Genomic DNA, 24039 nt, shown 5'->3' with positions numbered 1-24039 from the left:
AGGAAATCTCTAGTGTTTGCGGCATGACATCACCCCAGTCTGAAAACCCATCCTTCAGCCTGCGTAGCCCAGAAACGTCATCTCTACACAAATGCCGGTGGGTGAACTATCACCTTCTGTGAGTTTTCAATGTCCACCCACGTTTATCCCTCTGTGAACCCTTCACAATGAAATACTGCCCTGTGAGTTGAACTGCAGTGTGAGATTTACAACTTTCGAGTCCCAGTAAAAGAGAACATATATAGTATATGCTAGTCTATAGTGTTGACTGCTGGACCTGGCAGCACAAGCCTGTAATTGGTCTTGTGCAACATGGTGTCAGTCAACCACACTCTTGATTAAAGAAGTATGGTTTTGTAAAAGCAGTTTAGATGGATGTCTGCTGTGTTTGACAAACCGTTAAATGACTGTCCGAGCCAAAAGACACATAAACAGAAATACAGTTTTATCGTCAAATTTTAACTTTGTGCCACAACCTTGTGGCCTCTAGTCTCGGTTTTTACTTTTTCTCTGATCAAGTTTTGCAGGCAGCTGCTCAGATTTGGCAGAAATGACCATTTATCTTCCTATGACTTTTATTTGATGAACTATGAGCTCTGAGGGACACTTAAGCATTTCTGTTCCTGTAGACAACACATAAGACATCAGCCTTCAGCAGCATGTTAAAGTGACTATTACAGTAAAATACATTACTATATTGTAAATATTTCGACAAGAGTTTTATTCTTTACACAATAACTCTCAGAAAAAAAAAAAAAAATTCCAACACTTTTACCTTTAGGGGTACAACAGGAAATTGTTCATTATTTATGCTTTAAAGTTCATAGTAGTACCTTAGGGTACATATTTCTACTCTAAGGTACTAAAATGCACCTTTTAGGGGTAGATAAGGTACAACGTTTTCCTTTTAAGGGTACTGCCCCAGTGAAAAGCTGCTATACCCCTAAAGCTGCAATTTTTGGACATTTTCTCTGACAGTGCACGGACTGTGTACAGTTCATCTGGCCAAGAACCATTTTTCTAAGGTGAAAACACAGAGAATGTTCTTCGTTGGGGTTTATTTTATTCTGGTTACTAGAGCAGGCTTGTTGCCTCCTTCAATGGAAGTCTGTGAGATTTTACCATTAAAAATCACTTTATCCATTAAATCGTAATTAAAAGCATGCACACCCATGCTTGTGGCATGCTTACACCCATGCTTACACCTGTGGCATAGGCGAAATAGGCAAATGCTAGGGGTGCCGCCCATCCATAGGGGTGCCCACGCTGAAGCTTGTAGGTGTGTTCGACTTGAAACGGTGCTGAGCAGACCAATCGGTGTATGACATCAAAGTACTGCGGGAGCTTTTTCGAAATCATACAGAGCCTTCTGCTTTCTAATCACTCTCGCGATAATTTTATGTCATACACCAATCGGTCTGCGCAGCGCCGCTTCAAGTCGAACACACCTACTACAAACTTCAATTACCTGATTGTGACAGATGGCCACACTCACTTGATAAATTATAATTAGCCTGCCATAGATACCAAGAAGCCCTCTGGTTCCTAGGGAAGAAGAAGAGAAGTGGAAGAAAAAGGGAGATAGACAGGGGTAATGTGATGTATTGAATGAACATTTTATCTAATTGCATAGTAGTCAGACGATGATGTTGGTTGTTTTGAAAAAGCTATCTAGCTAGAGTTAACGTCAGTTATTTTTACCTTAAAATAGCAACATTTTATGTAAAATTGTATCACCCAATGGTCACATATACTCCAGTATTTATGCAGTTTCTGTGTGAGTCTTTGAACACAATAATCAGTGGTGGAATTGGCTGTGAAACAAGGGGCACCAGGTACAATCTTGCCTTGGGCAGCAACTTGGTCAGGGCTGGTAATATGCCCCTAATATGTGCTTTTTTATAAGTACTAATAAACAGCCAATATCCTATTTATATGCTAATTAGCAACTAGTTAATAGTGAGAATTGGAGCCTAAATTAAAGTGCTACCAGAAAAAGAAATGCTAGGTTTCTTTTCATTAATTTTGAACAGACAGTAGTGCAAATTAGACTTTGTTCCACCTTGTGGCATTCAGTCCCCTCTGAGGTAGTTGGTACAGTACAGTATCCTTTAGTGTATTAAGCACTAAGCAGTAAACCGAATGTACTCTTGTGTAGCCCCTCCAGCTCTAAGCAGGACTCGAACCTAGCCCCATCTACATGGGAGACAGGCGCTCTAACAAGGAGGCTAAAGACTGCAGTCTCTAGAGCACCTCTTGAGATTAGGGTAGTGAGGTTTACATGCATGCATGCATACGTCTGTTACATTCACTACTCTAAACCTCACTCCCATCCGGGTCATGGCACCACCTGTAGCCCCTCCAGTTTGAACCGCCCACTCTAAGCGGGACTCGAACCTGAGTCTGCATGGGAGGCGGGCGCTCTAACAAGGAGGCTAAAGTTCGGGACGAATACATGTACCCACATGTTGGATTGTGGTTTTTTTTTTACGTAGAAAGCGTTAGGAATGGTTTAGCCCAAAAGTTGAGAAAAGCGGGACTTTATGCAAAATGAGGAGCTGGACGACAGCTAGTCGCAGTGAGGTGCAGGTAGTGACGTCTGTCTTGGTTTACAACTATATTTTTCAAATGCAGTTTGGATGCTGTCAATCTGACTAGACTAGTTGGGTTAACAAAAGTGTATCAAATTGTTTAAATAGATTGACTGAATTTTGAGCAGCACTGAACAGACATCCACAGAAAAGGCCGAAGTATACTTCAGTTATGACCGTTTTGAATACTAAGTGTATGCTTACAGTGGAACTCTAAAAATGAGCAGTGATGCTTGCCTTCGTAGTTCATATCCTTATCCAACTCTTATAACTGTGTGCGGTCTTCAATCTCTAGGTTACGAGGGTTTCCAGAATCAAACAGAAGCTGTTCCTCTGTTTGGCTTGTTTAAATGCTCTGGCCAACAGCAACTCCATGGCAACGCTCAACTCAGCTCAGCACAGGAAGTGATCACAGTAATTACGAGCTTTAGGTCACGGCAGGCACAAATTTGGTGATGTTAACCAAATATCCTCCTCCTTTTTCTCTGTTCTTCATATTTGTGATTGTTTTTCCAGCCAAGGAAAAAATAAATAAGAGTTACTGGTAAGTTAAAGCCCCAACCGAAATACTGTGGGCAGGCCCATGTTAAACCAGATGCTGCTGATGTCATGCAATGTTCCATTTCAGAGGCAATTACAGCTGCTTTGGAAGGGGTGCATTTGAAGCACAACCCCATCTGCCAGTGTACTACAAGATTCTCGGGTTATAGACACAGGGGCATGTTTAAACAATCAAGGAAATTTCCAGGCCCCAAGAGAGAAAGTTTTTCTATATAAGTTGCAAACAGCTGAAATAATGTCTGTCTACAATCACCCCACCACCAGTTTCCACTTGTTTGTTTTGCACCCAGCCTTTAAATTTGGTTTCTGGTCCCTAAGTGATAACACATTTGGCAGTCACCTGGCTACAGACAGAGATTTAGAGCATTTTGGAATATCAGCATGTCTGTGTTTATAGATAAGTATCTCGTTGTTGAGTCACAGCTACCTGTGGTTACATTCAAATTCTTCTGATACGATTCCGTTTTTTTCTTGCAGTGTAATGAGGGGTAAGTCTGACCTCTAGACATTTGTGTGTATATATGTTCTGGCAGTTGATTCTGGTGATTTTGGTTGAGTTTGAACTAACATGCTCATGTTAAGCGGGCAGAACAGGGTGCTCCCTACACCAGTTCGGAAGTGCTGGTTTGTTGAAGAAACATAGTGACATACTTACGATGAATGAATAAATGAATGGGTGTTGTGGTAAAGTCTGGCTGTTGAGGGATCAGACTGCCTAATGAGGTCAGTTATATATGACTCAGTAATGTTTCTGTGTTTCCCAGAACTGCCTGAAGTGAGATCACCTCTGTTAGCCTCCATTTTATTTGCTGCCGTAACACAGTGTTCTTATTAAAACTGGCTTCATGTATAGAAATAGATTTAGCTGATGTTAGTAATTCTAAGAATTTTATAGCAGAAATCAATTCTGAGCAAAAATACAAAACATAAAATTACTTTTTCAGTTTCATTCTTTATTAGATTCCTAAACAAAATTATTTCATCCTGTTGCTTTAGGAGACCAATAGGTTTAACAATACTGCATTTGTAGCTTCTGATCAGTGTGCAAACAGTTTTATTTTATTATATATGTTTTGTTAATATTTTGAATTAGATTTTGTTTTTCTATTTTCTATAAAGTTTTAGTAATTTTGATTCAAATTATAATAATTAAAAAAAAATAGTATTTTTTTTCAGACCAATGCGCCAAAAGTGCAAATATTATTGGTTGGCCAGTTTTCTTCACATTGTGACGGAATAGAGATAAGAACAACTATATATGAAATAAAATAAAATATTATAAATAAAATATGATGTCGCATTTATGGCATGCAAATGGTTGTGTTGCTTTGAATAGATGCAATCAGACTGCAGAATTATTGCAGTTGATGGGCTGAAAAACTTTATCTTTTATGATAACATTATCATTTACTTTTACAAAAACCCATTTATAGTGCAACAATTGCAAGGACTCAGTACTCAATCCAGTCCTACATCGTCTTAGTTGGGATACAATCGACTACTGTTCTTTTAGAATTCCAAATCCTCAACTCTTGAGCCCACCATTATTGCACCCTCTTGAGAAGATTAATGTTGACTTTGGAGTGCAAGTAAATATTAGTATTAATTTATAAAATAGGCTCTTAAGCCTTGTCCTAGACTAAAATGCATGTTTTAACTGAAAGCAACTTGCACTTGCATATCTTAAAATATGTCAGTGCCATTGTTTTGTCTCAAGATGCACACCAGTATTGTTGTTTTTTTCTAACGCACATTTATAAAAGCTAGGCTACTTAAATGTCCTATTTGAACTAAGGCCTAATCCTGGCTCAATCTAAGCTCTGTCTGTGAAACCAGGCCATGCACAATTCTACAATTTTATTCTACTATTTTTTTAACAAAGGCTTGTTCAAATTAACTTTCATAAAAACTTTTAATAGACACATTTTTGTTTTGTATTTCTGAATAGTGATATGCATTTCTTCTACATCATTTGCATCATTATTCATTTGCTTTTAGAATAAGGCCTGTAAAATATGGCCAAATTCGCCAAAACTCTGCTCTGATAGTGTTGCACCACCTCACCATCATTCATGGCGTCAATAATTCATCAAATAATGATGAAATGATGGAGAAGAGCACCATTACCAGAATTAATGCAGATGCGCTGTGTAGTCAAGAACTTTCAGCATTTTAAAGAGCCCATTCAAGTGCCTGGAGTGATAACGCACAGTTCCAGATAAATCTGCGTTATCTTTCACAAACAAGCAATCAGAACCAGCTTACCAGATGGGCAATAACACCATGCAAGTACAATTCATTCTTAATTCATTCCCCCATATGATTTACCCACCTGATGTATGTCGAGCCACCAGAGAGCTGACCGAAAAAGTGTGAAAGGTCATGTTATTGTTGACTGAGAGCTTACTTAAACATACACCCGTCTCCAGAGCCTCAAGCATTACTTGGAAGATAAGCTGAGAGGGCCACAGAGAAAACAAAGTGTGTTCTCTAGTTTCCAGTCATTTTGTTGAGAAATGCTTACTTTAAGGGGCATTCTTTTGCTTTATCTTGGACTCTGACTCTCCCACTGAGACTTAATTGTTCTTTGTGGTAGAAGTTCTGAGCGTATTACGGTGCCCTTCCAGTGCATTGTGAAAGTTTACACAGACAGCCCTGGACTGTGTGAGCAGGAAAACTTTTAAAGCACCACACTGAGAAATGAAACAGCTAGCCTGTCTCAAGCAGCATTCCTCTGGACCTCAGCAGTTCACACTGATCTGTCAAACACTGTCTCCTCAAGTCAGCCCAGACTATGTACTACATTCAAAATAGCCATCTTTTAAAAGCCCACACAGCTTTTTCCGCAGTTTTTTTTTTTTTTTTTTTGCTCTAAAAACAGTGTTCCTACATCAAGGAGCGGAAAATGAAATTCTTTGGAGTGTTGGACAGTGACCTCTCTGTCTGCACTGAATGTCTGCCTGCACTACATTACGCACTATCTGTGGACTCCATTAACAGACATTATTGCCCCTACAAGGTGCACACTCCCATAATATGATTATTCTGGTTTTGCAATTCTTACTGTTTTACATGTAGGCTAAATGAATCATGGAAAATACATCTCGATCGAGTGCATATTGCAGCTGCTTTAAGTGATTACACTATGTGGTGGCTAGGATTCTGTCTTTGAGAAGATACTTTAGAACCACTATAAGCACATCTTCATCTTCCCGTGAAGCTCCATATGGCAGACATGTCAAGATTAATATCACATCATTATTCATTATTTACCATTTCAAAAGTGGCTTTTGAGAAAGAAATAAGAGAAACAGCACATCTTATTATCTCACAAGTTAGAAATCACATTTAGTTGAGCGGAAAATTATTTTAATAAGCCTCACTATTACTATTGATCATACTTGGTTTTTCAAAAGCTAAGCTTAGGGTTTGTCCATTGTCTATTAAAGTGATGCAGGGAGCACAGCTCACACAGAAATCACATTTTTCGAACCAGGCAGCTTTCTGTTGGTCACCAAAAGGACTAAAAGCAACTGTCAACTAGCACATGCTCATTTTCATCACTTTTGCTTTTATTCTCCTGCACTGGCTCGTTCGCTAAGCTGAACAGACAGCCTGACGCCGATTCAATATGCTGAATCGCACACCCCAAAAAACAAAACAATGACATCTGACTAGTGCCAGCGTTGCAGAACACACCAAAAACGAAGCAGACAGACATTAAAAAACGTCCAGACGTTGCCCGACAGCTGACCATCGGCTTGGTGTGGCCCTGCCTTTATGCGAAATCTGTAAAAATGTACGTCACGCAGTGAATTCCCTGTTGAAATTACTTGATTTCGATCATGAAAATGTGCTGAACAATGGTTAATGTGAAACACCTTAAGTATTAAATGTAGGTGGAAAACTCTTCTCAGACTGTCACAACCAATACCTCAAATCATTTGATTAATGATGCTATTGCTTTTCTAATTGATCAAACTTTCAGTTTTTGCCTGGCCAGTAAGCAACCATCCAGAACAACCTAGCAACAACTAAGAAACATCCTGTCAACCACCCACACTGTAAAAAGTGATTAGTTGACTTAACTTAAAAAAGGAAACCCATTGCCTTAAAATTATTAAGTAAATAAATGTCATCCGTAATTGAAAATAAAAAGTTATGTGTGAAAACATTTTATTAAAGGGGGGGTGAAATGCTCATTTTCACTCAATCTCCTGTTAATCTTGAGTACCTATAGAGTAATATTGCATCCTTCATATCTCCAAAAAGTCTTTTGTTTTATTAAATTTTTAACAGAAAGATTGGCTGTACCGAGTCTTTCCGGAAAAAACCGAGCGGCTGGGGGCGGGCCGTGTGGGCGAAGCTTAGCTGTGCTAACGCGCCAAGCTAGTGACAACACACAGAGACATTTGTTCAACAAACAGTTTTACTCACCGTCCGGTTCCAACGCACAACCGCGAAACTTTATCATTGTGACTGCTCGATCCTTAAGCATTAGACGATCTGCAAATCCGTAGATCTGGGCTTTGTTTATAAAACAATCATCGTCGAAATGCAGGGAACAACAGTCTTACAACACAACTCCGTTTATGCTCAGGAAAACAAACTCCATCCACGGGTTCCTTAACGCTGGGTTCTTTGGGAATCTGTGCAGGGTTGTCTTGCCCTGGCAACCAAAAACACACTTCTTTGGTGACATTGACTTCCCAAAAGCCGGGCAGGGCGCTTTGATGGCGAACTGCTTTCACTCTCTTGCTCTAGTCTATGAGTGCGCGCGCGGCCGCGATCTTACCGGAGAAGTGCCCTTAGAACCCATATAAGGAAATTCCGCCCTATCTTACGTAAGACAGAGCCATACTCGAAAAAAACTTTCCGAAACTTGTGACAAACCGGACGGAGTATTTTTGGAACAAAAATACTCCTTCAAACGTACAACTTAGTTTTTGAAACTTTGTCCATGTTTAGCATGGGAATCCAACTCTTTACCAGTGTAAAAAACTCAGTATGCATGAAATAGCATTTCACCCCCCCTTTAATCATTTTAAGGTAACGAGTTTCCTCACTTTTTTAAGTTAAGCCAACTGATCACTTTTTACTGAAGAACCTAGCAACCACCTAGCACAGGAATGGACAACTTTGGTCCTTGAGGGCCACTGTCCTGTAGAGTTTATCTCCAACCCTAATCAAACACACCCGAACAAGTTAATCAACATCTTCAGGATTACTAGAAAGCTACAGGCATGTGAGTTTTATCATTATTGGAGCACAACTCTGCAGGACAGTGGCCTTCCAGGACCAAAGTTGCCCATCTTTGACCTTACAGTACCCAATCAACCACCTAGAACCCTCATTGTAATTGTCATTGTAAAATCAATTACTCTAAACACCTTAACAACAGCAATAGAAATGATACAAGACAGAAGAGAAATCTTCCCGTGAAATCTTGTATTTGAGCTGAGTGGAATGTTTAAGTCACCTGTTTATCTTCATATCATTGCGGACGGTGCTGTTCGACCATTACAGCACAAGTTGTGCGTCATCACATACTTGTTGTGTGTACTGTATATTTATAGCCATGGCAACTGATTGTCTCTAAGTTTGGTGAGCTGGGCTTGTGATCCAGCCCTCAATCTCTCTTGCATGGCAAGCAGAAAGAGAGTGGCTAGTGTACGCATTGTCGGGTACTGCGGTCATTTATTTATTGATGTTGTCTTAAAAGGATCAGGGGAAGGTTAGGTCACTTGTGGGTCAAAGCAATTGGTGTTTATTTGTTGGCCTTTGGAGACGACTACAGACAATGTAACAATCCACCCCCGATCGCCCACCCTCATCTGTTATGTAAATGTTTTGAGACATGCTGGGAAATAGCCTCCAAATTATTTTCTGGTGTAACTTTTCAGATCTGCATAGCCAGAATGAAATAGAGTCAGATATATATCGTGCTGTGATTGATTATACACAGACATGGATTATTGTGAAAATTTATTTTAAGGACATTGAAAGATGCATGCCGGCACAGTCCCAGTGGTGTAATAAATTCTATATTGGCAAAGCATGAAGTATACGTGAATGAAAAACGTTGGCGTATTCTGAAAATAATGACATTTAGATGTCGATTCCAAACAAGATACATAGCTCAGTATATCTTGGTTAAACAAGCAATCATTGATTTATCCATGATTTACAAATCCCACATGAAAATTTTATTTTTCTGTGGTTGCTCTTTCAAAGCTCTAAAGATTTTTAAGATCTCTAAGATCTTAGACAAAACTGATTCTTCACTGCAATATAACTCAGATAATTCTCATAAAATCCCAGAAGAGAAATCAAAATAGAGACAAAGGAGACATTTGCTGGTATACAGTAAGAATATGTATGGAGCTATAAAATGAATGTGGCCATAATAGCTAAGGTTATTTTATCTTGGAAGAATTTGATACGAAATGTAGGCTGAGTTCATATTGAGATGTTGATAGAAGACTTGGCATATTGGCAAATCAAGGCATATCTTTTCTGAACCTGAGGAGATGCTGCAGCACCCTAAAACCTCAAATGCACGTCACCATTTGGTCACTATTTGTATTTAATCTTGTTGCTGTCTAGGAGAAACAACTGAGCTAAAGAGGGTTTTTTTCTTGCCCATGGGAGTGTAAAATGATTAAAGACCCTTAAGATTTTCTTTAACATGACCCATGTTTAAGGCTGAAGTAACCACTGAACAAAAACAGCTGTCCAGACAATTTCATTGTATAGAATTCCCCAGCTGTTACTTTAAACTCAAGCTGCTTTTAGAAAGGGGCTTTCTCAGACAATGAAGCTCAATGAGACCTGGGCGTTTATAGAATGCTATGTGCACATGGCGTGACCATCATTACTCTAGTGGCCTTACGTTGGATATAACATTACCGTCTAAGCATCCAGATCAAACATTTACTGCATCTTATAGAACAGCATACTGTAGCTTATGTAGGCTATGTGAGAGGAACCAGGCATTTCAGTCTGGAACTTAGAAAGGAATCAGAGGGATCATAGTTCAGTTCAAACAAAAACGCAATGAAGCTTGTTTTGTGACGGTCTCCAGGGCTTTCAGCCTTTTCTTGAGAAGTCCCTAGCAATTGTATTGTGTTCTTCAGAATATTTTGGCTCTTTTCTCATACATTGACTTATACTTTATTTATGCTTCCATGGAAGCTGTGCTATTTTTCTAACTACTGAGTTCTGACTGTGGAGGAAATTCAGTGGAATTTTCTCTCATTGGCTTTAATATGGTAAAATCTGCTGAAAGTATCACACCCTAATCTACAGCTGAAACAAGTAGTCTAATAGATCTAATAGACCTGTAGAGAGCTATATGGTGTCATTTCCATTCATTTCAATGGCAGTTACTCGGATGGTACATGACCCACTGGAAATATGTGACCTGGAGGATGCCATCTTTTCTCAGTTTTGGATCAGTTGAGCCATAAAGCCATGTGACTGATCATATTGCCAGCATATTTAATGGTGATAAGAGCTAAGAGCCCTAGAATGGAAGCCCAAAAGCAAAAAAAAAAAAGTAAGATGAAGAAAAAACTGTAGGACAAAATACTGCACATTCATCGTGTAGGCATTGTTGTTCCAACTTCAATAGATGGGCCGTTTTAAACATCTAACCATGAAATTTTCAGAAGGGCTCAGGGATAGATTATTTTCAGTAAGCTACATTCTTAACGCGTGGAAATCATTGGATTTTTAATGTCAGTATGAACCAGATGTTGTAATAGAATTTAATTCAGTATTCTGACTTTGTAGTGAAACTTAATATTAAATGAGAAGAAACAGAGATTGAGGCTTGATTTAAGTTCACCTCCTTGCCATCTTGGTTGGAGGCGAGTGTTTAAGGATGTGGTCAATGGCCTTATAGCCGTCAAACTGACGTCATCAGAGAAGGAATACATAGGAATGTATAAAACATAGTAAATGTTACATTTCCATGCTTTGCTCAGCACATATGGAGTACTAACACTATTCTGAAATTGCACAGTTGAGCCATTTTACGAGGTGAGAAATCCTGTTGCTCCTGCCATAACTTTTATTTTACTGCTGAATGTATAATAATGTGACCCATTCCAAAATGAATGAGGCACAGGCACTGACCAGTTGTGACTTCTCATTCAACTTGATTTTCACCAGAGATACACTGAACACAATTATAAACGCAACACTTTTGTTTTTGCCCCCATTTTTCATGAGCTGAACTCAAAGATCTAAGACTTTTTCTATGTACACAAAAGGCCTATTTCTCTCAAATATTGTTCACAAATCTGTCTAAATCTGTGTTAGTGAGCACTTCTTCTTTGCCGAGATAATCCATCCACCTCACAGGTGTGGCATATCAAGATGCTGATTAGACAGCATGATTATTGCACAGGTGTGCCTTAGGCTGGCCACAATAAAAGGCCACTCTAAAATGTGCAGTTTTATCACACAGCACAATGCCACATATGTGGCAGACTGGGTATTTAGAAACCCACCCATTTAAATGTTCAGTGTATTTAGAAACCCTCCAACGTAGTTCCTACTGTAGAGAAAGCATTTTAAATGCAGTTTTTCTTAGTGGTCAAAAAGTGAAAGTGACTTGTGAAGACACTATATGGTAACCCAAATAGTTTCTTCTAATCCAGTTAATTCAACAAAGACAAGTATTGTGCCACCTTTGCTCATGAGCAGTACAGTATACCTGTTTTTTAAGCCAATCACCTGAACCGCAAATACCATGTGACAAAACACTCTAATGTATCTGGATATGACTTTTAAGTGTAAATCAAAGCACTGAAGCAGTTTTCCAAAGGCCACACAATCATGTACAAGAACAATTGAGGTTTTATTCTATACATGCTTGTCATTTGTTTGAATCAGTACAGTTGTAAAACCTACACTGTGTTACAGAGTTACAGCTGACGTACACATATCCTGTTCCTTACTCTTAAGTTTGCTTAAGATTTCTCTGGGGCTGTTTTCCAAACCAAGAGATGACGGACGATTGAAGTTACCCAGCCCTTCACACCCCAGTCTGGAATTTATTTTCCCACAGTGCTCTACTAGAGGGTCTGTACCTGCTCACTGGCACGTCCAGAGGAAATGTAGTGGGTGCTTAAGAAACTTAAGACCCTCTTCTGCAGCTAACCATCAGCACCACTGTTACCACCATCAGATGTAACACTTGTACACATTATGGAACACGTCCTGCCAAAACTATTTCAAATCATGGTGATTTTTACTTTACTCTGCATTTATCCTCACAGGAGGAGGGGATGAACTTTGGGAATCAGTCTTGTGAGTGTTGACATAGGTTTGAGGTTTGGTTGTAGTTTGGTTTGGAGTAACAAGATACCCTCTACTTCATACTGTAGGCAAAAAGCAACATATATGTATATATATATATATATGTATATATGGGTGTGTGTGTGTGTATATATAATATATATATATATATATATATACACACACACACACACACACACACATATATATATATATATATATATATATATATATATATATATATATATATATATATATACATATATTGGTAAGGAGTCTATTTAGTGAATGGCAGGGTTTTGGAAAACCTCATCAATCCTAAATATCTTCAGGTTTTCAAGGAATACAGCCCTGGAACCTCTTAATTTCTAAAAATTGTTTTCTTTCTCTTGATTATCTTTTGTCAGAAAAACTGCTTGTACTTACTGTTGCAACGGAGGAGACGGATGGCTTCCACCGTTTCATGCAGTCAGCAAACTACTTCAACTTCAATGTGAAGGTAAGATTTATTTCACACTTCATTTATGTCACACAAAAAAAACCCAAAAAACACACAATGCCCCAATGCGAGACCACTGCTTCTCACCTGGGTGCTTAATTTTTAAACTCGTTCACAACATGCAGGTAGATGGAGGTGTGATGGTAGTATGTTGACTGAGCTGCTGTTTGAACTGACACATGCTGAATGCAGGTGTTGGGGATGGGAGAGGTGTGGAAAGGAGGGGATGTCGGTCGGTCCATTGGTGGAGGTCAAAAGGTTCGACTGCTGAAGGAAGCCATGGAGTCTCTGGCTGACCAAGAGGACTTAGTGGTCTTGTTTGTGGACAGGTAGGTGTGCTTGTCAATTGCCTGTTGAAAAAAAAGACAGTTGGATGATATTTATCTGGCTATGGAGCTGGTTTCTTTTAGTAGTTTGATGGGTTTGTACAGGTTTTGAGAACTTTTCAGATGGTCTGGCTATCAGGCTATACACTTTATATTGATAGTCCACTTAAGACATTTTACTAACTATTAGTGACCTTGTAACTAAGGTCAACTACCAGTCACTAGAGTATTAGTAGACTGATGGTCCCCCAACAGACATTCTACTCAATATAGGTAATTTTGCAAGTGCATGTCAACTAATGCTGAGTTCACACTACACGATTTTAGCCCCGATTTTCACTCACCTACAGGTTTTGAGAGATTGCCGACAAATGCCTGAAATCATTGGCAAATCGGTGCTCGTTCACACGAGTGACAATCATGCAGTGTGAATTATGCTAAAGCATGCTAAATATCTGGACCTGTCAGGACCTGGACCTGACCAGTCAATGAGAGAGCAAGATACAGGGCAGCGGGATGATCGGGGAGGAGTTATAGGCCAGAATATCAGTATTTTAATAGATATATTGACAATTATATCAAACAGAAACAAAGCACAAACATTTGCTTGACCAGCAGCAACAGCAGTACATTTGCAACAGTACAACAGCAGAACACACAATCCTTGCTCCCCGCATCCTCCCCAATCTTTGTTTTTTTCTCCTTTTCGTTGCAAATCAGTGCACAGACAATTTGGATCGCAAGCTTCTTGTGGGCTATCATTTTTAATGACAATTTCAGTCTCCCGCGAGAACTCAAAGAGGTTTGGTTGTGTAACGTAGTTTGCGGACCAGACAGAAGTTGTCGGCGATTCTTTCTTTTGTAAAGTCATGCAATGTGAAACCCCCTGTCGCCGATCCATCGTGCAGTGTGCACACAGCAGCAACTGAATGTTACCCCAGATAGTCGTGCAGTGTGAAAATAATGCCTTATTCTACTATCTGTATCCTTAACCTAACAGCCTACTAATATTCTCATGACATGTTAGTTAGTTGATATGTAGTTGCAAAGTTACTTATAGTTTGTAGAATGTCTAAAGTGGACTATCATGAACTTGAACATTAACAACTTTAAAAGTTTGAGATGCTTAGCAAAGATGTATAGCTGTTGTATTGTTAAAATACTACACTAAATCCTGGGTTATTATTTATTTTTTTTATTATTTTTTTTTTACTAGTTAAATACACGTTTAACCATGGAAAAACAAAATATGAAATTAAATTTTGAAAGTGGGTTTAGCAACGCTTTAGACTCTACATTATGAAGCCTTTGACAAGCCTAAACTGCATTGCATGGCAACTATTACTGGGTAAAATATGAACAATCTGAAACATGAAGCAAGACAGCCCAAGATTAAGTGTTAGGGATTAATAAACTTTGTTAACAATTCATGTGTGAAAGGCCCATAAATGGTATCAGACTTACTAGACAGTAAAAATACTGGTCCACATTCCAGAGACAGAAAAGGTTCCAATATCCATTTCTCTATGTGGGTACTAGCTGTGAATAGACTCTAATCTGCCATAAAATGCTTACTACTTTTCCTCAATACTTACCATAATTATTTACTTAGTAATTACCTGTAATTTAAAGTAAATTATGCCCAGAAAAATATATAGTCTAGATAAAGGCAAAATAACTGGCTAAATGTATAGTAGTTTTTCATCAACTATAGCAAATGTGTCATAAGTGTAAATGCATATCCTTTTTAACCCACCTCAGTAAGAGAAATCTTGCAGTATCATTTCCAGTTCAATGGGAAACATCAAGACTGTGTGAAGGCAAAAAAGTCGGGAATTTGTTCAACAATTCTGTAGACCTACCTTTAAAACCAAGGCTCTTGCAGAAATCGTGGCGTTTTGCTCAATTGTTGCAAATCAACCATAATAAATTGCACGTTATTTAACTTCATCTTTCAAGGGAAATTACAGCATGCCAATTTATAATGAAAGTGTGGCGAGTTTTTTTTTTTTTTTGCTGTGCAGGTCTGGGTGTGTTCTACAGAATTGTGAGTGATTATTATGATCACAAAGCAGTAAAAGATTAGTGTCTGAAGTTAACTTCATGCTTACCTGCCACATGCAGTGCCATTTTATCAAGGGGTCATTTATATAAATCACCTCAAATCGAATCAAGTCCTTATTGTAGAACTCTCTGAACTCTGAAGCAGCTATTTATACACACCCATATCTGGAATTACACATATTTCTAGGTCTCCTAAACAGCTCAGAGTTCAGAAAAGTTTAGAATAACATTCAGGGCCGCACGTTCGTGAATAGCTAGCATTGTGTATAAGCTAAACATTTAGGAAAGTAGCTAGCAAATCAGAGTTCTGGGTTCCTCTGAAATATATTTTACAGTATTATTTCCTTTACAGGTGTAGTTGAGACCATTTTGCCACATTAAAGCTGTGTCACATATTCCAGAGATGAATTTTAAGTCATGATAGAAAAAAGGGAAATGATTTGTGTGCACAGGTGTTCCCCAGACGAGAGGAAACCATGGTGCCTCCCTCACAGTTTACTTCCTCTGATGACATTTATAGTTACTAACGTTACCAGGCATATTAATAGTGTCTGAAATAGAAGACCAAAATGCCTAAGAAATGCCCTCCACTCCCTTCCAGCAGTTCAGTGAAAATAGACACAGCATATTAAATTAACTGGACGTGGATTAGCAAACATAATTTGTGCAACTGCTTGATAATGTCTTAAATGTGAAAATCACTGATCCGTTGGGACGCTTAGTGAACGTAACAATTTACTTATTTCCCCTCTTTAGTTATGACCTCATCTTTGCTGGTGGACCTGAGGAGATTCTCAGGAAGTTCCAGCAGACCAATCATAAGCTGGCGTTCGCTGCTGAGGGAATCATCTGGCCAGATTCTCGACTGGCGGAGAAGTATCCTTCTGTCCGGAGTGGGAAACGCTTTCTTAACTCTGGAGGTGTGTAAACATGGGAATGGCAAATATCTATAGGATTTGAAAATAGGAAAGTTGCTTCATAGTTACTCATAATGGTTTATCAGATGAGCCCAAAGCCATTGTATTATTGAGATTCCTCAAGAATTCCTCAATTACTGAGATTTCAGTTCGGTTCAATTGGATTTCTACAGCTCTTATATTCTATCAAAACAGCATGAGGGCATTACCTGTGTTATTTTATACTGATTATGCTAAATAACCAAATAAAGGTCATGCAAAGTAATGTAAATGCCTTAATCAATATTATTTTTTAATGGAAAGGCATAAACACATGGAAACCACACATGCAAGCTAGAAACATTTCTGTTAGTGTTTCAGACATAATTATTGGTATCACAATGATAAATCTGCTGCATTTACATGATATTTTTAAATTCATAAATGTGCTTGAGCTTCTCACCAATTTTGGTATAAATAAACAGACTTTTGTATATAACTGGTCAAAATCTGATTAGCACACATTTTTGGCTGTTACCCTAATTTCTGCATGTAAGCACCTTTACTGCCAATCTGGTAAGTTATTCATTGTGTACACATCTTATATTTTTATGTCAAAACCTGACCGATGGTCTTGTTGTGTTATAGATATTCACATTCACTAATCAGCATTTTGTAAACACTTTTTGCATTTTGCAAATGTAAGGACTAAAACAAACCATTCAAGTATATGAACAAATGTTTTTAGCTTTCATGCATCATCCAACATGTGTCAAACACACTGTTACCACAAGGGGCGCTATAAAGACCAGTGTGAAATAGGTTTTGTTTCAGCAACAGATAAAGACAGCTTTGCTGAGACAGTTAGTTAAACGGTTGACATGTACTGTTTATAACAGGCTACCTGAATCTGGTTTAAGAGCACATGCACGTTAAGATTGTGCACAATTGATTTGTACAACTGTTTAGTCTGTAAACGTGCTATTGGTTCTTCACAGCTTGTAATACCTTATGGTTTACATTCTTCAACATCCCATGTTTGCATGTTTTGCTTGTGTGTTTGAGAGGTCAGTCTTCAAGAATTCAACTCAGGCAGCATATCACTGGAAGACTTTATGCACATGAGGTCATGGCCAGCTGCCATTCAGCCGTATCATCACAGTGCAGTTTGCCCCGGACACTTCTGTGTGGGTTTGTTTGGTCTGGTAGGATTTAGAACAAAGCAAGGAGGGTGATTATAGAGAGCGAAGTACAAACAGTGGAACTTTTTTATCTGTATAATATGATAGAGAAAGTGTTTTCTGTGTAAACTGCCAAGCGGCAACTCACCCTGTGGAATTTCCTGAGGGCCACCAGGCATAGTGGACTATTCATACAGGGGTCTTCATGAATGGTGCATTCATTTGAGTGTGTGTACGTGTGCATCCACCCATCTTTCTCAGATTGTCCATTGAAGAACAGTAACGTCAGCCCCTCTGTACTCAAAAAACCCTGTGGTCATTGCTCGTCTAAACTTTGTAGTCCTGATTCTTTCTATTTTCATCTGGTCAATTACTGCTTTGACTGCAGTGGTCACTTCATCTTGTGTAGTGTCCTGTCAGGGCGTTGAGCCTGTGTCATTAACAGGACAAGTTTGTTTGTGTTGGACTTCCTGTTTGATTGCCTGTACATCCAAAATTGAAGGTTGGTTTTATCCCTTCAGCTGCTCCGTAGATTGTGGTGACTACCGTTTTGTTTCAGTTGGACCAGAAATGTCATGTTGACCAGTGCATTTGTGGAAATAAGAAAGACTGCATTGCACAGCTTGTCTCTTTCTGATCATCCCTTGTGTTGCCCAAATTCAAGCTTCTTGAAGGTAGAGTTGATTTGATCTGTGGGAAAAAAAACATTCTGGATTCTAAATTAAAACCACATGTCATGATGCATTACATCTGGCTTCAGCTATTGCTTTCGAACCTGGGCATTATGTCAAGGGTTTTACTTTTTATTGCACTGTAATAAAACAAGATTCATGTCACCACATCTGAGGTGACCGCCTTCAGACTAAGAATATCTGCTAATTTAGTGAATGAACTGACATGTAAATCATATTTGCTTGAAAACTTGCCTTGTTTATCTTCTTCTGCATTCTAGCGGATTGGTGATTCATTGAAAGATCTCAAGTCTCGATTTCCAGTAAAATCATTTGAGGTGTGATGGTGCCTTCTAAACAGATTTGTACAGATTCCTACTAAAGCCACTGGAAACATCAATTTGATGTGTTTTAAATGGTTTTCAGATCAGCCTATTAATGTAGGCAATAGAAAAAGGTTATTAGGAATTAAAAATGTCTAGGGCGGTTACTTAAAATAGTTCCTAATTCCTGCGGAATGGTGGTATCTAAAACTGCACAGAGGCCAATGTGAGAACCAAGCCCTACAATTTTCAACTGTGGTTAGAGCTTTAAGAAAATGATGAGAAATCCGTACGCAGGTTACTATAGAAACACAGAGAGCCAGCACATATGCTGATCAGAGTCCTCCGTCCTGAGTAGATGTAGAAAGTCTGTGCCTTCTGAGGTTAGACGTGGCCACACAACACTTGTTGCTTGTTGGTCAGATACTTCTGCCAGACTTCCCACTGTTTTGAGGGTTTGAGGAACCGCACAAGAATTGGGAGTGAGATTTAAGATTCTCAGAAAAGGCATAATTGAAATTGGAATTGTTGTATCCAGACATCCCATAATGTCAACGCTTTACACATATCTTTTACATTGTATACTTTCTTTTACAACACAGACAGTCCATAAAACAACCAATGTGATGTCTTTCACAGGCTTTATTGGCTATGCTCCATACATACAGAAGATTATGAACCAGTGGGACCTTCATGATAACGATGATGATCAGCTATTCTACACGAAGATCTACGTGGATCCACTTCAGAGGGTCAGTGAAGAAACAAGCCTTAAGGCACTCTGCGAGAACACAAATGTGCTTGTAACTTGACCACATGCACTTATAAAGTGCTTACAACCATATCATACCATTCAAAAGAAAACAAACTGGTTAAAAATACGAAACTATAAACAGTTTACACAAGGACAAAGGTCATACCGTCACTTTTACACAAACTCAAGTGTGTTCTCTTCTTTATTTTAGGAAAGGCTTAATATGACCTTGGACCACAAGTGCGAGATTTTCCAGAATTTGAATGGAGCAGTAGGTGAGTCAATCCAAGATGCTGTGTAAAACTTGCTATTAAACACAATTCTTTTTTTTTTTTCATATATTGCATCATACTGGTGAATAAAGGGTTGCCAAAGTTTGATTTAGATTTTGCATCAAAACAATTTTGGTCTCAGTATTAGTTCATGGTAATCAAGTAATTAAGGCAAGCATCACTAAGGGTGCTTTCACACTGGGCACGCTTGCTGTGGTCCGGATCCGAGCTCGATTGTTCCCGGCGCCCCCTGCAGCGTTGGTCTGGTTTCAAACTCAACTTGATTCCATCGAACCCTTGCGTTCATTTTACTGTACGTCATCACAAACGTGCAGGCTGCATGAAAGAAAACAGAATGCAGTCAATATATATATATATATATTTTTTTTTTTATTCATTTGGTGCTATTATGCGCAGCAAATTTAACGACACTTGGGTTTACTGTATGTGTGTCGCATGAAGGTGGCTTTCTGCTGCTTGCAAATGGAATCTTTAGAGGAGATAACGGATAGACATTCATTTGCCGCCCTGATTGCATTCGCTCTGCTCGATTACACTGCAGGCTCACTCTCGCTCGTATCCAAGGTAAACCATCAACACTATCATCCCTTACATGTGTTTTATTGAACTAAATACATCGTCATCTGCTGAATGCAAATGATCTATCCAATCATCACGTCTTTCCAATCATCACATCATTCCAATCATCACGTCATTCCAACCTGCTGTCAACAATCAGTAATCAACATGTCTGCCCAATCAGCAAATGAGTGGAGGGTTATATGCACAGTCGACTCACCTATGCTCCTCGACAATTTTCAGCATCCTTCCACCACCCCGTCTCCTCACACTCACCTGGTTACTTTCTTAACCAGAAATACGGGGGGAGGACTCTGGGTTCGGGCCAAATTCCAAGCTTGGAGCCCTCCCCCGGACAAAACACCAAATACGCATAAACCTTTACTCTGATCTGATTATTTGTAAGTGTGAACTTGTAAAACTGTCAGTGTGAAAGCACCCACACCTTTTGTTCTACAGACACCTCAAATTATGTGGCCTACTTGAGAAGAGGTGTACAATATCCAGTCTCAGTGCCCAGACTTACAATTGTTGCCTGCTGGGCAATAAAACACTGAAATCCATGGACTTACTGAATGTAAAAATGTAAAGATCCATTTTTTAAATTTAGATGAAGTTCTCCTGAAGTTTGGAACGGAGCGAGTGCGAGTGAGGAATACTGTCTACAACAGTCTGCCAGCGGTTATCCATGGAAATGTGAACACCAAGGTAAGCGTCAATGAATAATGCAAACAGTGCAGAAAGAAGACCTGGATCAAAATACCTGTAGTTTCCTGTTGTCTTAGTGTTATGTCTTCATGCACATATTCTAACAGATATTGAACACTTGAACACAAAGTGTTCTGAACGTAGGTTTAATGAGGTTTTCAATTGACAGAACTTACATATTCGCTTGTCTAAATTGGTCTGACCATTCAAGTTGCACCTTCTGCAGTTGCTTTCATTCATTTCATCTTCCTCGAAACTAATAATATTTTCTAGTAAAACACAACATGACTTATTTTCAAAGTGATGCCCCTGACTGTAATTGTACAGTTAGTGACTAAATACTAGACAGTCCTTTGGCCGGAATATCACAGTCATTGCCCAACTCTCTCAGCCTAGCAGTAGAGTTTGACATTTCAGCAGGATGCCTTGGTGATAATGTAATCTCAAGCCCGTAGAGCTTTTCCATCTGCGTCTCAGTGACAGATTAAATAAACACAGCACTGTGTGGAGCCATATTCTAATATCCAACCATCTGTGCTGTTTCTAATGAATAATTATCCATCCAGAGCTCACCCTTATGCTCTTTGATTCATTCAAGCTGCCCTGTGTCCGTCCCTGATGATCTCTCTGATCTCCAGTGTCTTAAACATGCCCTGGGGAATACAGATGTTCTCGTAAATACTAAAACAAGGTCCAATAAAAGTAACAAGGCTTAAGGATACACAGTAGTAGCTTACAACCAGAACATGAAGTCAACGGCTTGGTTTATAGCCTTTTTTCACTTGGAATTTGTGAGCAATATCTATTTTCTGTCAGTAATGTTTAAACAATTGACCTTTTGACCTAGAGGTCATGACCTGTGTCTCCAAGGGGTTGTCTGTCTTAGCAGTCAACAATAAATGTTAAATTAACTAAAACTATGTAACATGGGACGAAGACGAGACTGCATCTGGATACCATCTGTAATGTGGTTGAGGCTGGGTTGAATTGAAGATCCCCTCCTTACAATTACGTTCTTACTTCCTGTAATCGAAAACAGCATGACAAGAGTGTGCAGTTGTCCTGCCAAAATCTGTATCCAGCAGTCAGTGAACAAATTACCAAGGAATATGGGCTTGTGTTCCAGCGAACAAAAACTCAAATCTTTGGCACATGGACAGTTTTAAATTAAGGTGGAATATCACTTAGCAAATATCCAATTGTATATAAAGGCATGTCGTTTTACATAGAAACATGTTATCATTGTATCTTGACAGATTCCCCTACTTCTAATGTTCATGACAGTAGTCGTCTGTGTCTGCGTAACAAATATACAGCAGTGATAAATGTTTGTCAGTGTAAATAATATTTGATTTGGGGTCCCATGGGCTTCACAGAGGGGTGGGTCCCTGGAAAATGCATGCCTTTATCTCACCAATCAAAAATAAATATTTAAGGTTTACTCTTTCAGCAAAATTTGAGGCAACCTGTTTATGGTAACAAGTTAATTTCATTATCCTAAACTAAGATAAAGAGGCGTTTCCCAACAAGCCAACACACAAGACCGAGAACATTATTCCTTTCAACACAGTTAATCTGCTTGATCAATCACACTGTTTAAATACAAAATGACCACCAGATGGAAGTTTTCCCTCCCGGCGATGATGTCCTGTAAATTCCCAGCTGAGATACAAAACTTGTTCTTTAATGTGTGTTGTGTGATACATCTAAAGCAACAGTCCAGCAATAATTATAGTTCTAGTTACAGTAGTTCATGACAATTTGACAGCAGGATTCATTTTTGGGTTTTTGTCCTAACCAAAATTGGATTTAACTACTACAGGCTGGGCTGGAATATGGGTGGACATTTCCTATTCTGGAGCTTAAATCATCTGGACCATGTAGAATAAATATTTTAAAATATTTGTTTATATATATATATTTTAGATATTTTGAAATGTATTTTAAAATGAATAACTAAACTAAAATGACTTTCTTTTCCACAGATATACTTGAATTACTTAGCCAACTACATCCCCAATGTGTGGAACTATGAGCGAGGCTGTACCATCTGTGACCAAGACATGGTGGATTTGTCTCAGCTTAAAGTGAGTCATCCAGTGAAAGCCACAGTGGCTGTTTTTGTTCCTTTTCCTCTCAGCACCAGAAAGTTATGTCCTAAAACTGCCATTTAAAACAATGAAACATTTCCAACACTATTAATACATGTTTGAAAATATTAAGTGAATTTTTTTTTCCAGTTTTCACTTTGAGATAAGGTAAAAAAGTGAGGCATGGAAATTCTGTGTTGTTTCCAACAATAACATGCATCCTAAGCACCATATGTTCCTTTAAACACTCCTAAAAAGCCACTTGAGGAAGAGGAAGTTGTACACTGCTGTGGTGCAGGAAATGGCTTTTGGTTTTAGAACGGTTTCACTTACTGGGGTGTTGCTGCCAACCAGACCTCTCTTTAGCGGGCAGCTCAATGTGGGGTTTTATCCACAGGGCAACTTACAGCGGTTGTCCTGATAATGTGTCGTAGGGTTCAGCTAAGGTTGCCGAAAAGGACTTTGAGTTCTATACATTAAGTTTGAGTTACTGATTCAGAAATAACTAATTTCTGCTTTAGTACTTGCCTGTGCAAAATTCACCACAATGTTGGAGCTGAACTTTTTTGTTTATCAGCATTTCCTAACACACTGCTAATGTTTTTAGAGCATTATCAAAGTCACAATGAAACGGAATCAGCAACAGATATTTCTTTCTGCATTGTGATTTGTACATTTGAGTAGGATCACTTTACAATGAGGTTCCATTTGTTAACATAAGCCAACTACATCAGTTTACATGAACTTACAATAAAAATAGCATGTATTAATCTTATTTATACATTATTAAAATCTAAAGTTGTATCTGTTAATATTATTTAATGGACCTGAGCTAACATCAACTTACAGTTAACAGTTGTAAACAACATGACAAAAAATAAATAAAAATCTGTCATCTACTCACCCTCAAGTTGTTCCAAACCTGTATGAATGTCTTTCTTCTGTTGAACACAAAAGAAGATATTTTGAAGAATATGGGTAACTAAACAGTTGTGGGGCACCATTCCATATTATGGAAAAATAAATACTATGGAAGTTGCTCTGAGGAGCTCAGTGAATTAAAGCGTGGTACCGTGATATGTTGCCACCTGTGCATTCGGGAAATTCACTCACTACTAAATATTCCACGGTCAACTGTTAGTGGTATTATAACAAAGTGGGAACAACAGAAACTCAGCCAAGAAGTGGGATGCCATGTAAAATCACAGAGTGGGGTCA

At 38.7% G+C, this 24039-nt stretch overlaps 1 protein-coding gene across 2 annotated transcripts in view; it reads left to right on the top strand.

The window, feature by feature from the left end:
• The window catches only part of plod2 (procollagen-lysine, 2-oxoglutarate 5-dioxygenase 2), a 42753-nt gene that overhangs the window by 4415 nt on the left and 14299 nt on the right, over window positions 1-24039 (top strand). For both annotated transcript variants that reach the window (XM_079863150.1, XM_079863151.1), the window contains exons 2-8: window positions 12866-12957; window positions 13150-13286; window positions 16104-16267; window positions 19058-19170; window positions 19384-19447; window positions 20634-20731; window positions 22717-22818. In XM_079863150.1, coding sequence (XP_079719276.1) covers window positions 12866-12957; window positions 13150-13286; window positions 16104-16267; window positions 19058-19170; window positions 19384-19447; window positions 20634-20731; window positions 22717-22818 — 770 coding nt within the window. The remainder of the gene's footprint in view (window positions 1-12865; window positions 12958-13149; window positions 13287-16103; window positions 16268-19057; window positions 19171-19383; window positions 19448-20633; window positions 20732-22716; window positions 22819-24039) is intronic.

The sequence above is a fragment of the Squalius cephalus genome (genome assembly GCF_949319135.1).
Source record: "Squalius cephalus genome assembly, chromosome: 25".
NCBI lineage: Eukaryota > Metazoa > Chordata > Actinopteri > Cypriniformes > Leuciscidae > Squalius > Squalius cephalus.
The sequence above is the reverse complement of the archived record's forward strand: the minus strand, read 5'-3'. Positions and strand labels throughout refer to the sequence as shown.